Consider the following 14462-nt stretch of genomic DNA (forward strand, 5'->3'; position numbering starts at 1 on the left):
TGCCGTATTCATAAATGTTATTGTTATACACTTCAATTGTTGTACATGTGTAGATGTTGTAAGCCTTATATGTGTTGTTATTACGAAAATAGTTTTGTATCCCTCGGACGTAGTGAGCCTCACTGTTTCTATATCGAGCTTTTAACGTATTCTGTGTGATTCATTATTGGTCTCCCATTTAGTTGCATGCACTATATTGGTTGGAGATGATCTATGCCTCACTCTCAAGGATTTTCTTTGTTTCTTTTCAGTTTATTCCGATGTGTTTTGTAAATCAATGTTTCAATGTAACCATTTAAACAATGTCCCATTTAAGGTTTTTGATATTAATATATATATATATATATATATATATATATAATCTATAAAGATATATTCATCCGGTCATATATTGATCATAACAAATGCTAAATGACAATTCAATTATCAAGAGTACATCAGTAGAAGAAAAAATAACAATTCTCAAAATATAAATAAAAAAACATTACAAACAGCTAATATTTCACCTATTTCCTTAATCAAAAGTCTGGCTTCTTATGCTGGAAGCACACAAACAGCTGGAGTTGGATACAGAGCAGTCTAGATGTCAAACTGCTGATAAAAACATGAAAGAGTTAAAACAATGTGAAGACAAAAAGCTTCGAGATAATATTCACAACCCTTAACTTCAAGCTATCTAGGTGCTCAGTTGTTGTAAAATTTAAATACTATTTTATCTTAGCTTGTCATCTTCTCTCCTAACCTTCCCCACCAATTGAGAATATAGGTGATGCAATCTTGCAAGCTTCCTCACAGTTTTTTGTCTCATATAGACTGAAAGGAAGAAATATGGTAATAGAACATGTGTCAATACACTTCTTAAAGTGTCAAAATACAAATTAATTGTAGACAAAAGGTTTGAAAGATGAAGAGCAATAAGATTGATCTTAAGTTTAACTTTTCTCTTACATTCTCTCGTACAAAAGAACTCAAGGTTTTTTTTGGGGCTGCGGCAAATTTCAACGAAAAAATCGATTGTGTGATTGTTCAAAAGAATTAAAAACTCACACGATTAGTAAGCCACACTCTATCTCCATATCACGCGCAGTTGAAGCAGCTCGAGGCCTAGCTGCAGCCAAAGCTTCATGAAGACACCTAACTGATTCCTTTCAAAAAGTCTTTCAAGCTGTTTCACAAAGATGCGTGTCAAACAAAATGCACATATCTTTAACAGCAATTTCTTCCAGATATGTGGATCAAACAGAATGCACAAAAAGACTACTGATATACCATATCGTGTTCCCAATAAAAGCTGATGCACCAGGCGGTTGCAGACATAATTGATAAGGATCATGCCCTTCACTCTGTCAAACAATAACTCGAGTGAGATTCAAGTCCTAACCTTACTTTATTCTAAAAAGTGAATATAGTATCCTTAGACCAAAAAACACACCTGTAACTTTGCAAGCCAAGCAATGGGATTAATGTCAGAATCCATTATAATCCTGCTGTTGCGAGCAAACACACCCTATTTTTGCAAACACAAAACATCAGTTAAGCTAGAAAACATAACATTGCAAGATAGATACAGACATTGGTCACTAAACTACCTTGCTAAGAGATGAACTTTTATGTTTAATCATCTCCAAGGCCTTCTCTACAGCAGGGTAATACACTCCTTTTGTAAGAACATGATTTTTGCTAAGAACATGTACTCCTAGCGACTCCCTTCGTAACCTCATCACAACAGAAGAAACCTAACACAACAAAGTTCTCGTTAGTGTAAAGACCATTCAATAATTTAAAAGCAGAATTTGTTCTATGTTTACCTGAAGCATAGTCTTCTAAAGTGCTTCAATAGCATTCTCCAGTGTCCAAGACAGTTCATTGTCCCAAGCAAGAGCTGCAGCAAACATTGAGCTTCCACCAAACTCATTAAACTCAACCTGCGTTTGCATCAACCAATTTACACGAAGCATACATATTAGTCAAAAAATTCTTCTCCTCCAGAAAATCAGTTCAAAGATTCAAACTTTAAGGTACCTGAGGCACAGCAAAGTAAAATGCAACAAAGAGTTCCCATTCCACAGAGATCTCTTGCCGTAGGATCCAACCAGATACCACCATTGACAAAAATCAGAGGTGACGTAGATGACAGAAACCTTCAAAATTGTTAACCACTCAACAATCAGACTACTGAGAAGCAAAGTAATCGTAAATATTATTACTTTACCTTTGGATGGATCTCCAGTCATTGTGAGATAATGGATTAAGGTGGCGGAAGAACACTGCAGAACCAATACCGGCGACGCTAACCAGATCACGATCTTATGAGCCTCTGTTACTGTTCGCATTCTCGTTGGCAAGTCGAGAACGGCCAACGTCGATACAGAAAGAGAAGAAGCAGCAAGGTCGAATCTCGATTTGATCCTGAAGCCAATCAATTGTTCCAGAGCCCATTTAGTTCAACTGGTAACGTTTCCTGTTCTAAGGAAGAAGATGGAAGAGCGATTTAGAAAACATCTAACTGAAGTAAACATGAAGCCCATAAAAAAAATAAAAGCCCAATCGAAATGCACACTGATTAAATGAAACGCAAAGTTTCAAAGAAGAGGAACACGTGTCGACTTCTGGTGACAGTATTATCTTACGTGGCAAGAGGAGAAGAGAGTCCCTCTCTACTTTATGTTATTAGATTTTAGGAGACAACTATGATAAGACCATCTCCAATGGATTACTCTATTTTTTACTCTAAAATAGAGTAACTCTATGATAGAGTTTGAGTTTGCTCCAATGGTACTCTATTTAGAGTAAAAAATAGAGTGATGAACAAAAAAAAAAAATAACTTTATATTTGGAGTAAACCTATTTTTCACTCTATTATAAAGTAAGAAATAGAGTACCATTGAAACATTTTTTACTCTAAACTCTAAAGAGTGTCATTTTTCCAAAATCCTCTTTCCTTTACAGTTTTTAGATTTTTTTTAAAATTTAACAATTGTGGGCTTAAAATATTTTTGGTTTGAGGCCCCTTAATTTCATAGCCGGCTCTGCTATAGGTGGTCATGTGTTTCCATATGTCATGTTTTCGTTTTTTTTTTTTTTATCAAAATGTCATGTTTTCGTTTTTGTCTCAATTATACAATCTTTTTGAAATATGACCCAGAAGTAACGCTTAACATTTTCAATACTTAAACATTAAGAGATATTTTGACCCAAAAAAAACATTAAGAGATACTTATTTAAAATAAACAACAAGTCTCTAATTTTATATGATTTTGAAAATACATAATTCAAGACATATAATTTGCATATCATCACAAATCCTTCTTCTGATTGAAGACAGCTCTAAAAATTAAAGCACGATGTCCCCATGTTTTTGATTATCTTTTCTTGAAGCTCTGAGAAGTTAATCTCTATTCCTTTCTCAACCTGCAGAATTTTCAAAACTTTCCTAAAAATTAATATTTGTTCATTTTCACTTCATAATTTAATGAAAATAGAATACCACAAGATTACCTCAGAGACAATGGTGTGTATGATTCTTAGATGCAGTCTAGTTGAGATGCAACTAACAACATTAAAACTTTGTTCTTGAACCAGAAGCTGAAGAACCCTTGAGAGACAAGATTCGTGTCTGAAACAGCAACTTACTACTATCTCGATACCGACCAAACAAGTCCTCACCTTAACATCGATATGTGTGTCTCCAACACAAGAACAATATGATGATAGTGATGATGACGAACACGATGCTGCTAATGATCTTATAGGACAATATCCTGCTGGAGGTGGATGAGTAATAGATCTCTTGAATCGATCTCTTTTCTCGCTGACCTCTTTGATCTTCTTTTCTAAGTCTTTGATGTAATTCACAGCTTCGTGAACGTGATCTGATGAAGAACGCTTACCCTATTTATGCATCACCAATTAGTTTAATGCCCTATCATCTATATATGATTTAAATTAACTTTTCAAACCAAAATCTAATTCAGAGATTACAGATAGGATATTTTGTATATGTATATATATATAATATTTACTACTAAGGATCTAGGTAACTAATACTTAATATAGACGCTAATTAAGAATGATAAAATGTATTTACCTTAACATATTGAACTGGCAATATATATCGTAGGTGCTTGAAAAGAGACGTGACTTCTTGCCTTCTTTGTCTCTCAATCTCTCTATGTTTGACTCTCTTGTTCTTTGGCTCAACATCTTCTTTTGGGATTTCATCTGTCACGGTCGTATCACGGATCCTTTGTCTTCCGTCGTTTTCAGTATGAATGATCGGATTTGTTGGATTAGGATCTTGGAATGATATTAACGTTGAAGGAGTTAACAAACTCGAGAAATCCAATTCATTTTCATACGCAAAATCTACTGTGAACGATGAAGAAGATGGAAAAGCCATAGGATAATGCCTTTCTTTGTCTTGTTGGTGGTTGTGGGAATTGCTTTGGTAATAAGAGAATCTTTGGATGCTATGAGTTGTTTGGTTTTTAATAAAAAACAAAAGGTTATGCTGAATCTGGGTAGCAATGCAGTGTCATTTATACTAACCAATATTTTTCTTTTTCTTTTCAAGTATATGATTTTTTTTCTTTCTTCTTTGGTGAGACAGATGTGACGGCAGATTTGTAACCTCAAAAGAATTTAACGTTATAATCTCTAAAAGATACGAATGTGTGGTCATACGTAGGTGGTCCTACGAGTGAGTGGGTGTTATACTATTTATTTATTTTTCAAGAAGTGGGTGATAGATACTAATTAAAAGATTTGTTTTATCAGGGAAAGAGTTTTAAAAGATCAAACTTGAGCTGCTCATTTAGCGGCTATCAGTTTAGTGATTTTATGTTAGGAACATACGTTTTTTCTTTTTTTGCTATGAGGAACATACGTTTAAAATGTGTCAAGCATATCTCTGTGTTTCGTGAATTGATGAATGTTTTAATTTCCAATAAGAATAAAAAATTCGAACAGATGAGCCCAATTGTTTTTTTATTATAAAAAGATCCAGATTAAATTTCGAAAAGAAAGCAATTCACAGATACATTTTCTTTTTGGATATTCAAATGAACTCTCAACAATGCATGGAACTATATGAGCAATATAGTGGAGTGTTTTTTTTTTAATTCAGATTGCTTAGCAAACTAAAGTCCACCTACCACTAAACCAGAAGAACCCAATTGTTTCAGTTAAGTTTTCTGTTTACTATTTAGTAAAATTTACATTGTAAATCAAACATTGCATTTTATATAAGTATAGATATGTTGATACAAGCTAAATCATAATTCGTTTATGATCTACATTTTGTTGGATTAGATAAAAGAAATCGTGTACCCATGTTATGTGATAGATGTACATATCTTGGTATGATCCTATTCCTATCGCCCAAAACGTTATTCCCGACCAAAATGTTTGTAAACATTTTTTAGGCCACTATACGAAATATCATAGTTTAGCCAATGAAGATACGTGCAAGATATCATATTATATCCCAGATTAAAGACTAGATGAACCGAGGGCGAGTGTATTATAAGGTTAGTCAAGAAAACTGTAACCAAATCTTTCAATCGATTTGGTATTCATAGTACTTTTTCAATATTCATACTCATTCTATTTTATAATAGTTGATATTTTACTTTTGTGCACAAAGATTAAGATAAGTTACATTTTAAAAATAATATTTATAAAGATATAATTTTAAAATTATCTAACCAATTACAAAAAAGACTTTTAAATCTAATTGACTGAATAGTTTTCAATAAAGTTAAAATTAACATTAAATTTCAAAATTTCATGTAAATTGAAACAAAATATTTATTCTAAAATATTATTTATATTGAAACAGACGGAGTAGTATTTTTCCACGTTACGTGTATGATAAACAAGTTTCTGTCGCTTACTAGATACCAAGGATGCCGAAATATATTGTTTATATCTTAGGCCGCCCAGTAACATTTTAATCATATACCTATATTTTATATTCTGCGGTACTATTTTCACATACAAAAATTTGGTATTTGGTGATTTATTTCAATTTCATGCAAAAGGTTAAATAGTAATTATACCAAGTAGTAACGTACATAGAAAATGAAATACGTCATTCTTTTTTTTTTTTTTTTGAAACTGAAAATGAAATACGTCATTCTCTAGTCATGATGCCATATATGGCATCTAAACAAAAGATTCCTAACATCGATCACACCTTTTTCAGGGAGTCACGATATTAGATCTCTAATCATGATCACTTGATACATCAGTAGCATAACGTAACTGTTTATTGTTGTATAAATCACTGAAATTTATACCATAAGATAAACTTAAATTCGGCGAAGAGATGGAATTTGGTCATCATTGTTCAAATATTAAAGCGCATAGATATCGAAAATCGCTAATGAAAAGTTGATTTATCACCTTTCAAGTGTTTACCATGTGAATTTCCATAGTATTTTTCTGTCTAAACCTATCTCAAATTTCAACTACGATTTTCTCTTTTAATTTTTGCTCTGTCATGTCTTTTATATATATATATTAATTTTAGGGGTTTTTGCCAAAACTAACCCACAACTTGATTTTAATCCCAAACCTATACTCAAACTTGAATCAAATGCAAAACTAACCTAAAAGCCTAGTGAAATTACAGCTCAGCCCCTTGTGACCAAACAAAAAAACAGAAGCCATTTTTACGAATATAGCCCCAGTAAATCGTCTGAGTCGTCTGAGATGTTGGAAGTCGTCTGGACGACTGAAGTGTAAGTCGTCTGGTACCAGTTTACTTTAAAAATAATTTATAAATCTTGTAAAAAAATATTTTGATGCTTAAAAAATAAAAATCAAGTAATTATAAACAGTTTTAACTGATATAAATTAAGATATGATAAAATTGATTTGTTTTGAAGATAGATGAGTGGAAGTAGTGAATCATGAAATACTTTGGTTTAGGAGTTTGGCAAACATATGTTGTAGTATTGTATGTATTGTTAGGGTTAGATTTTGGAAAACTAAAATGTTTTTTTCAAAAATTAGTTTTCACTTATATGTGTTTATTTCTGTGTATAGTAAACACTTTTCAAGTTTGATTTGGTTTTATGAAGTGTTTAATTAGATAATTAAGTTTAGGGGTTATGTTTAGGGTGTGGACGACTTATATTTCAGTCGTCTGTTGAATAATTTACCCGGACGACGTATATTTCAGTCGTCCAGACGACTTACTTGTAAGTCGTCTGGAAAGTTTCAGTCGTCTGTTGAATAATTTACCCGGACGACGTATATTTCAGTCGTCCAGACGACTTACTTGTAAGTCGTCTGGAAAGTCTTCTATTTTAGTTTCCCGCTAAAAATATTTAATTTCCCGCTAAAAATATTAAACTCTTCTGGACGACTTACATGTAAGTCGTCTGTTTTAATTTCTTCACCAGACGACTGAAATGTAAGTCGTCCAGGAAGTCGTCTGAGTCAAAAATATTTAATCTAATTGGATTTTTTGTCTCCCTATATAAAGAAAAATTTACACATTCTCTCTCCTCCTCTCAAATGGCTGCAACAAAAATGTAATGTTCATCATTCTAAAACTCTCCAACCTCTCTCTAATCTCTTTGACTTGAAAACACCAAACTTTATATAAATTTTTCAGTTTTGTCTCATGTATTTCTTACTAATCTATCTCTTTTGCAGGTTTTTAATCAAGTGGTACTCATCTTCCACTAATTTAGAGGTAGATCTATTAATTTTAGATATGTATTTTTGTGTGTTCTATAAATGTAGATTTATCTAATCTTCCACTCATTTTCTCTATTTTTAAGTCATTTGAACGTTTTTGGATATGCAGGTTTTTCAGATCTGGATTTGATGTGCAGGTTTTTCAGATCTGGAAGACTTCTGGGACGACTTACCTGTTAGTCGTCTGGAAGTCGTCTGGAAGTCGTCTGGACTTCTTGGAAGTCTTCTGACAAAGTCGTCTGGACTTCCACGAAGTCGTCTGGACTTCCAGGAAGTCGTCTGGACTTCCAGGAAGTCGTCTGGACTTCCAGGAAGTCGTCTGGACTTCCAGGAAGTCGTCTGGACTTCTAGGAAGTTGTCTGGATTTTTCTGAGCGTTTTGGTAAGTTCTTATGTCTGATTTTTCTTCATTTGGTAACTTCTTGTTGTATAAAGTTCTTACTTTTTTCCCAAACTAAAACTCTCCAAACCCACTCTAATCTCTTTGACTTGAAAACACCAAACTTTATATGAATTTTTCAATTTTGTCTCATGTCTTTGTTACTAATCTATTTTTTTTTTGCAGGTTTTTAATTAGATGTACTCATCTTCCACTAATTTAAAGGTAGATCAATTATTTTTTGATATGTATTTTTGTGTGTTCTGTAAAGGTAGATTTATCTAATCTTCCATTCATTTTTTCTGTTTTTAAGCCATTTGAACGTTTTTGAATATGCAGGTTTTTCAGATCTGGATTTAAAATGCAGGTTTTTCACATCTGGAAGACTTCTGGGACGACTTACTTGTTAGTCGTCTGGAAGTCGTCTGGAAGTCGTCTGGAAGTCGTCTGGACTTTCTAAAAGTCGTCTGGACTTCCTGTAAAGTCATCTGGAAGTCGTCTGAACTTCCTAAAAGTCTTCTGGCAAAGTCGTCTGAACTTCCTGGAAGTCGTCTGGACTTCTTAGAAGTCGTCTGGACTTCTTAAAAGTTGTCTGGTCTTGTCTACTCAAGTGGAATCCAAGCTTGTCTTTGTAGATGAATGATCTATAATAGTTTTGTTTGTGGTCTGTTTTGTGAATTGCATGTATACTCTTTTAGTTGTGAATTTTTTGTAAAATCAGTAATAATGTTTTCCAAGATGTATTAAATGTGCTAACAATGTGTTTACACATTTACAAATCAATGAAATAATAGACTTCAGTAGCCTTTTTCTTATCTTTGGATCTCTCATATGCAATAATAAACTCCAATGGCCTTTTTCTCATCATAATAAACAAGAATGTTGGTAAGAGATGGAAACAAACAATAGTAACTAGTCAAAGCATATCATATTTTTTATAAGTTTGCATTGAAAAACTTAGTCAAATTTAGTAAAACTAAGGAAGAGAACATATTTTGTAAATATGAGTTTTACATATCTTGAAGTTACTTATCACTCTTAAAAATACAAGTTATTCAAAAACTAATGTAGAAGACTTAAAAACTAGTGGAGAAGACGCGGACGACTTCAATCTAAGTTGTCTAGACGACTAAACTATATGTCGTCTGGTCAACGCAGAGGTTATTTTTGCAATTGACTTTGAAATCTGTTATTTCGGACGACTGAAAGTTAAGTCGTCTACTATTGTTTGGTTAAAAAAAAACTCCAAAAAAGCTAGACGACTTACATTTCAGTCGTCAGAAGTTAGTTTTGCATTTGACTGGATTATTTCAGAAGTTTGACTTTTTGGACGACTTACATTTCAGTCGTCTAGTGAAAATTAAAATAATAATATTTTTTTAAAAGTAGACGACTTAAAGTTAAGTCGTCATAGGTTAGTTTTGCAATTGAAAAAAAAACTTCAAGATTTAATTATATACAGACGACTTATAATTCAGTCGTCCACGAGACGACTGAAATGTAAGTCGTCCAGGATTTACGAGGTTTGACCAGAATCTCGGAAAAAAGTCCTGGACGACTTACAATTAAGTCGTCTGGTGGACGACTGAATTATAAGTCGTCTGTGTATAATTAAATCTTGAAGTTTTTTTTTTCAATTGCAAAACTAACCTATGACGACTTAACTTTAAGTCGTCTACTTTTAAAAAATATTATTATTTTAATTTTTGCCAGACGACTGAAATGTAAGTCGTCTGGGGAAGTCAAACTTCTGAAATTATCCAGTCAAATGCAAAACTAACCTATGACGACTGAAATGTAAGTCGTCTAGGTTCTTTGGAATTTTTTTTGAAACCAAACAATAGTAGACGACTTAACTTTCAGTCGTCTCAGGTTACAGATTTCAAAGTCAATTGCAAAAATAACCTCTGCGTTGACCAGACGACTTCCAGGTAAGTCGTCTACAGCCAGACGACTGAAAGGTAAGTCGTCTACAGCCAGACGACTTCCCAAGTAAGTCGTCTGACGAACAGATCTGGAAAAAAACTCGATGTCATACCTTAAATTGGTGAGATAAGTTCCTTAGCATACATAAGGCTTCTCCAAGCCCACAGAATCACAAACGAAAGTCACCCACCCATAATCGTTAGCTTCTATGACTCTATGAACCATAAAAATTTTAGAATCAAAATCTTGGGTTTTTTTAGCTCATTGTTGAGAGAAAGTGAGAGATATGTTGTGTTTAGTTCACAAGAATGGAAAAAGAAGAAGGGTAAATCGATTTTGGGAGCATTAAGAGCTTCAAATTGGTTGTTCATGGTGGTTGTGGTATTGATGACAATGGCAATCTTGTAATTACTTGAAGATGATGAGGGTGAGAGAGTAAAAATGTCATTTTCGAAAAAAAAAGAAAAAAAAAATTGATGGCATTTTCGTAAATTATTTGAACTTGTGGGGTGAATAGGGCAAAACCAATTTTCAAAAAAAAGGGAGGTTAGTTTTGTGTTTGACTTTAAGTTGTAGGTCAATTTTGCAAAAATCCCTTAATTTTAATCATCCCAAAAATGGGAGTCGAAAAGTACAGTCCTATGATGGAGAAACGTCCGCAACCTAGATACAGTGGCTAAGACAAAACGAAAACAAGCATTGCACAGCACAAAATCATCTTGTCTTACAAGTTCAGCATTTTCTAATTTACATAATTGCATGAACAACTAGGGCTGCAAAAAGTTACATTAATTGCATCAAATGTGGGAGCTAATGAGAGTCATTAAAGACACTCGTCCATTAATCACCGATGTCAAGATTTTATAAAATTTCTGTTAAAAACCTATTGATAATAGTTTGGTAATGTTTCCAATTTCCATGCATTAAATTAAACTGATTTGGTATGCGATCATATCATGGACGTAATTAATCCTCAAACCGAGATCGTCTCCATTCTTTTTTTTGTTGTGACATCGAAAGCTTCATATCTTATTAAATAACTACCAAAAGGTTGGTCTCATGAACCATCCAGCTTGGGAGTTGAGAGTTTACATGGGAAAAAACAATAACTCGAGACCGAGCAGCAAACACTATCTTGAAATGACGAATCTTTATCACTTTGGATGAGCACTTTGAAAAACCTGTCGACTGTATAATGTATTCGGAGGTTCGTTTTTTATGACTCAAGTTTAATTCCAGAGATTATGAGACACATGTATCTATAAAAAGTGAAGAAAACATGCATTTCATATGTATGATCAGTTCTTAATATTTTGGTTTTGGATTCTTAACAAGGTGTTAATTTTTCTTCATAATTTTATTTTTACTCTTTCAAGACAATTTGTAGGTTGACATCTCATTTTACCGCAAATATTTTATATCTAAAACCAACTAATCACTATAGCTTTCAGGCCAAGTACATAACATTTAATGGTTTTAAATAATACAATAAACTCCTTAATCACAAATTTCTCAAGTATAGTGGAGATTAAGAACGATATAATATTTTCCAATTATTCATATAAGTTGCAATATGATTGCCAAGGATGACATGGACACTCGGAAGATATTAAATGATTTTTTTTCTTGCAATAATTGCTGGATTTAGTGAGTTAAGGGGGGACTGGGGTCAAAATTAGGTCTGACATTTCGATCTTTATAGAGATGCGGTCCATATGATCTTTTTCCATATTAGTACATTATTGTGTGTATATGATTCAACGTGGTGATGACTGATCACACCATGTTAGCAGTTATTACGAACATCACCATTCACCAAAAGGTCATGTGTGATCTGTGTATAAATAAAAAGTGTAAACATGAATGAAGAAGTGACAGTTTTCTCATGCTTCTTTGATTTATATTCTCTTAATTTTCTTTGTTTTATTGTAACATAAAAAACAAAAATCTTTTTTTTTTGAACAAAAAAAGCAAAAATCATCCAATCTCATTTCGTCTATTAAGTTTAAATTCAAGTCAATTTCTACAATATTATTTGAGAATTCAGTTTTCTACGTATTGTATTCACGTTAAACGGTTAATTACAGCGGTACCGTTAATGAATCAAATATATATATAATTTTCATTATTTAATATCTATTTTGTTTTATTTTTCCTTACAACGGTTAATTACAGCGGTACCCTTAATAATATTATAAAACTCTATTTTGTTTTCTTTTTCCTTCTTTATCTAGGCTTTCATTTTCTTTGTTTTTTTTTAAAAAAACCTTATAATAAAGAACATTTATAAAATTTAAAAACAAAAATAGATTCTATATATAATTTGATTCATAAAAAAAGAAAATTCACAAAATAATCTTGATTATAAAGTAAAGAAACAATCTTCCTTTTAAAATATAAAATTCACAACATAATATATATATTTTATAAGTAAGAAGTATTTTTTTTTAAATCAATCTATTTCTAAAATTACAACAAGAAATAATTAAATTACATAAACTAAGATATCTTAATGAATGAAAATTTTTCTTTCTTTTTTTATTGAAGTATTCTTTTACAAGAATTCCAAATAACATATATAATAAGAAAACATTTATAAACTTGTATAGGAAATATTATATATAATGTGATTTATTAAAAAAGAGATTTACAAAATTAATCTTGATATTAAAGTAAAGAAATAATCTTCCATTTTAAAATTTATCAGTTATATTTGTATGCAGAATCATACTGATCATCACTTTTTTCAAAAAAAAATATTTTTGAAAATTAACATATGCCATATTATTTTAAAAATTAAAAATATACTTACACATCTAAGATGATGAACAAAACTAATACAATGAATACAATTAATTATATTTGGCAAAATGAGATTAAAAATAGTTGTACTTTAATTTAAACAATATATGTAACACAATAAATCCAAAAAAATGAGAAATTGGATCAATACAATTCTTTTGTCTAAAATAAAAATTTAACTAAGAACAATAAATTATTATTTATAGTAATATTTTCAATACATGGATATTATAGAACGACTCAACATATCAATACATAAATATAAAATTCTTAAATAATATAATAGAGATATTAACCAACTATTTCAATTAAGTTCTTTTGTACAAAATATATATATCCATGAGGTTTCAAGAGACTGTTGTTGTTATATTCATTTATGTAACATTGAATCGATCAACACTTTAGTTATTTTTACTATTTGATTCTCAAAACAACATATATTAAATTATACATAATTTTACTAAAAATATTTATAATATAATAAAATAATCAAATTAAATGAAAATGAAAATAAAAATAATCAAATTTTTAATCAGTAGAACAAAAATAAATCATACATATTAATTAAAATTTAAATTAAAAATATATTTAAAATTAAAATAAATTATTAATTAATTTTTATAATATATTTAATTTTTAAATATTTATATTCGTGTATAAGCACGAAAAAATCACCTAATGTTTTATAAACCTTAATAAAATTAAATCCCAAAATAGTGGGAGTAAATTTTTAAAAAATGTATACTGTGAACTAGACACTTTTTTATAGTTCCAGAGCAACCTAGTTAGTGAAAAACAAACACATTAAACTTCGGTATGTTTCTCAAAATCTAGTTAGTTCAATAATTTGATTTAAGATTTATTATTATTCTTACACTATCAAAAATTTTGATTTTAAATTTTAGAAAAACATATTTATTAACAATTATGCATATTATCAAAAAGTTTATAAGAAATTTCATCATGGTATATAAATTAATTGGTCATACTTAAATTTTTATAAGACGGTTCAAATTAGTTAAATAAAAATTCTTCATAAATAATATATTTACTAGGTGTTTTGTTTGCACATGTGCATTTTTATAATTATTTATAAATATATACATTGCAAATTAAAAAAATATGACAAACTATTGTTTTTGTTTTCATATGAAAATTTCAAATATTATAAATATTTTTAAAAAAATTCTTTGTATATCGTATTCATTTTAAATAAATAAACCTTGAAACCCTCCAAAAGGAATTGTTTGAAATACCATAAGTTTGTTACCACTTTTTCAAAAATACACTCATTCAAAAATGCTATAACATTTGGGTTTAGTGAATAATTTTTAGGGATTAGTATTTAGGGAGTGGGATCGAATTTATAAACTTTTATAAAAAAGTTATAAATTATTCTTAAATATTTATAAAAGATATAGGAAAATAGTTGGAGAATTTTCATGTTGACTATTTTCTTGGTACCATTATTCATGTTTGCCACCACTAAATAGATATTTTTAAAAATATTTTTTTTTCATTAAGTGACAAAAGACTCTTATACACTTGTTCTCTATATATATATATAATAAAAAATGATTTTAAAACAAAATTATAGATTTTTTAAAAATTATTTTTTCGAATTTATTTTTTCCAAATTTCTTTTT

The 14462-nt window shown here is 30.5% G+C and overlaps 1 protein-coding gene and 1 pseudogene across 1 annotated transcript; both read right to left on the reverse strand.

The window, feature by feature from the left end:
* Positions 1-365: 365 nt before the first annotated feature.
* On the reverse strand, positions 366-3078 carry LOC106454249 (annotated as a pseudogene).
* Positions 3079-3202: 124 nt separating this feature from the next.
* Positions 3203-5013, reverse strand: LOC106449332 (transcription factor bHLH55). Its single transcript, XM_013891111.3, has 3 exons — positions 4088-5013; positions 3499-3891; positions 3203-3411 (listed from the first exon to the last, which is right to left on the reverse strand). Exons 1-3 carry the CDS (start codon positions 4397-4399, stop codon positions 3328-3330), a joined length of 789 nt encoding a protein of 262 aa, XP_013746565.2. The 5' UTR covers positions 4400-5013; the 3' UTR covers positions 3203-3327.
* Between the last annotated feature and the right edge of the window lie 9449 nt (positions 5014-14462).

The sequence above is a fragment of the Brassica napus genome, chromosome A6, assembly GCF_020379485.1.
Source record: "Brassica napus cultivar Da-Ae chromosome A6, Da-Ae, whole genome shotgun sequence".
Classification (NCBI taxonomy): domain Eukaryota; kingdom Viridiplantae; phylum Streptophyta; class Magnoliopsida; order Brassicales; family Brassicaceae; genus Brassica; species Brassica napus.

What these genes read in the sequence shown, in the direction of transcription:
- LOC106449332 (XM_013891111.3), bottom strand. Translation starts at nt 4,399, where the DNA reads ATGGCTTTTCCATCTTCTTCATCGTTCACAGTAGATTTTGCGTATGAA. An exon ending in TGCCAGTTCAATATGTTAAG is followed by an intron (nt 3,892 to 4,087) that starts GTAAATACATTT and finishes ATGCATAAATAG; the next exon opens with GGTAAGCGTTCTTCATCAGA. An exon ending in TACACACCATTGTCTCTGAG is followed by an intron (nt 3,412 to 3,498) that starts GTAATCTTGTGG and finishes AAAATTCTGCAG; the next exon opens with GTTGAGAAAGGAATAGAGAT.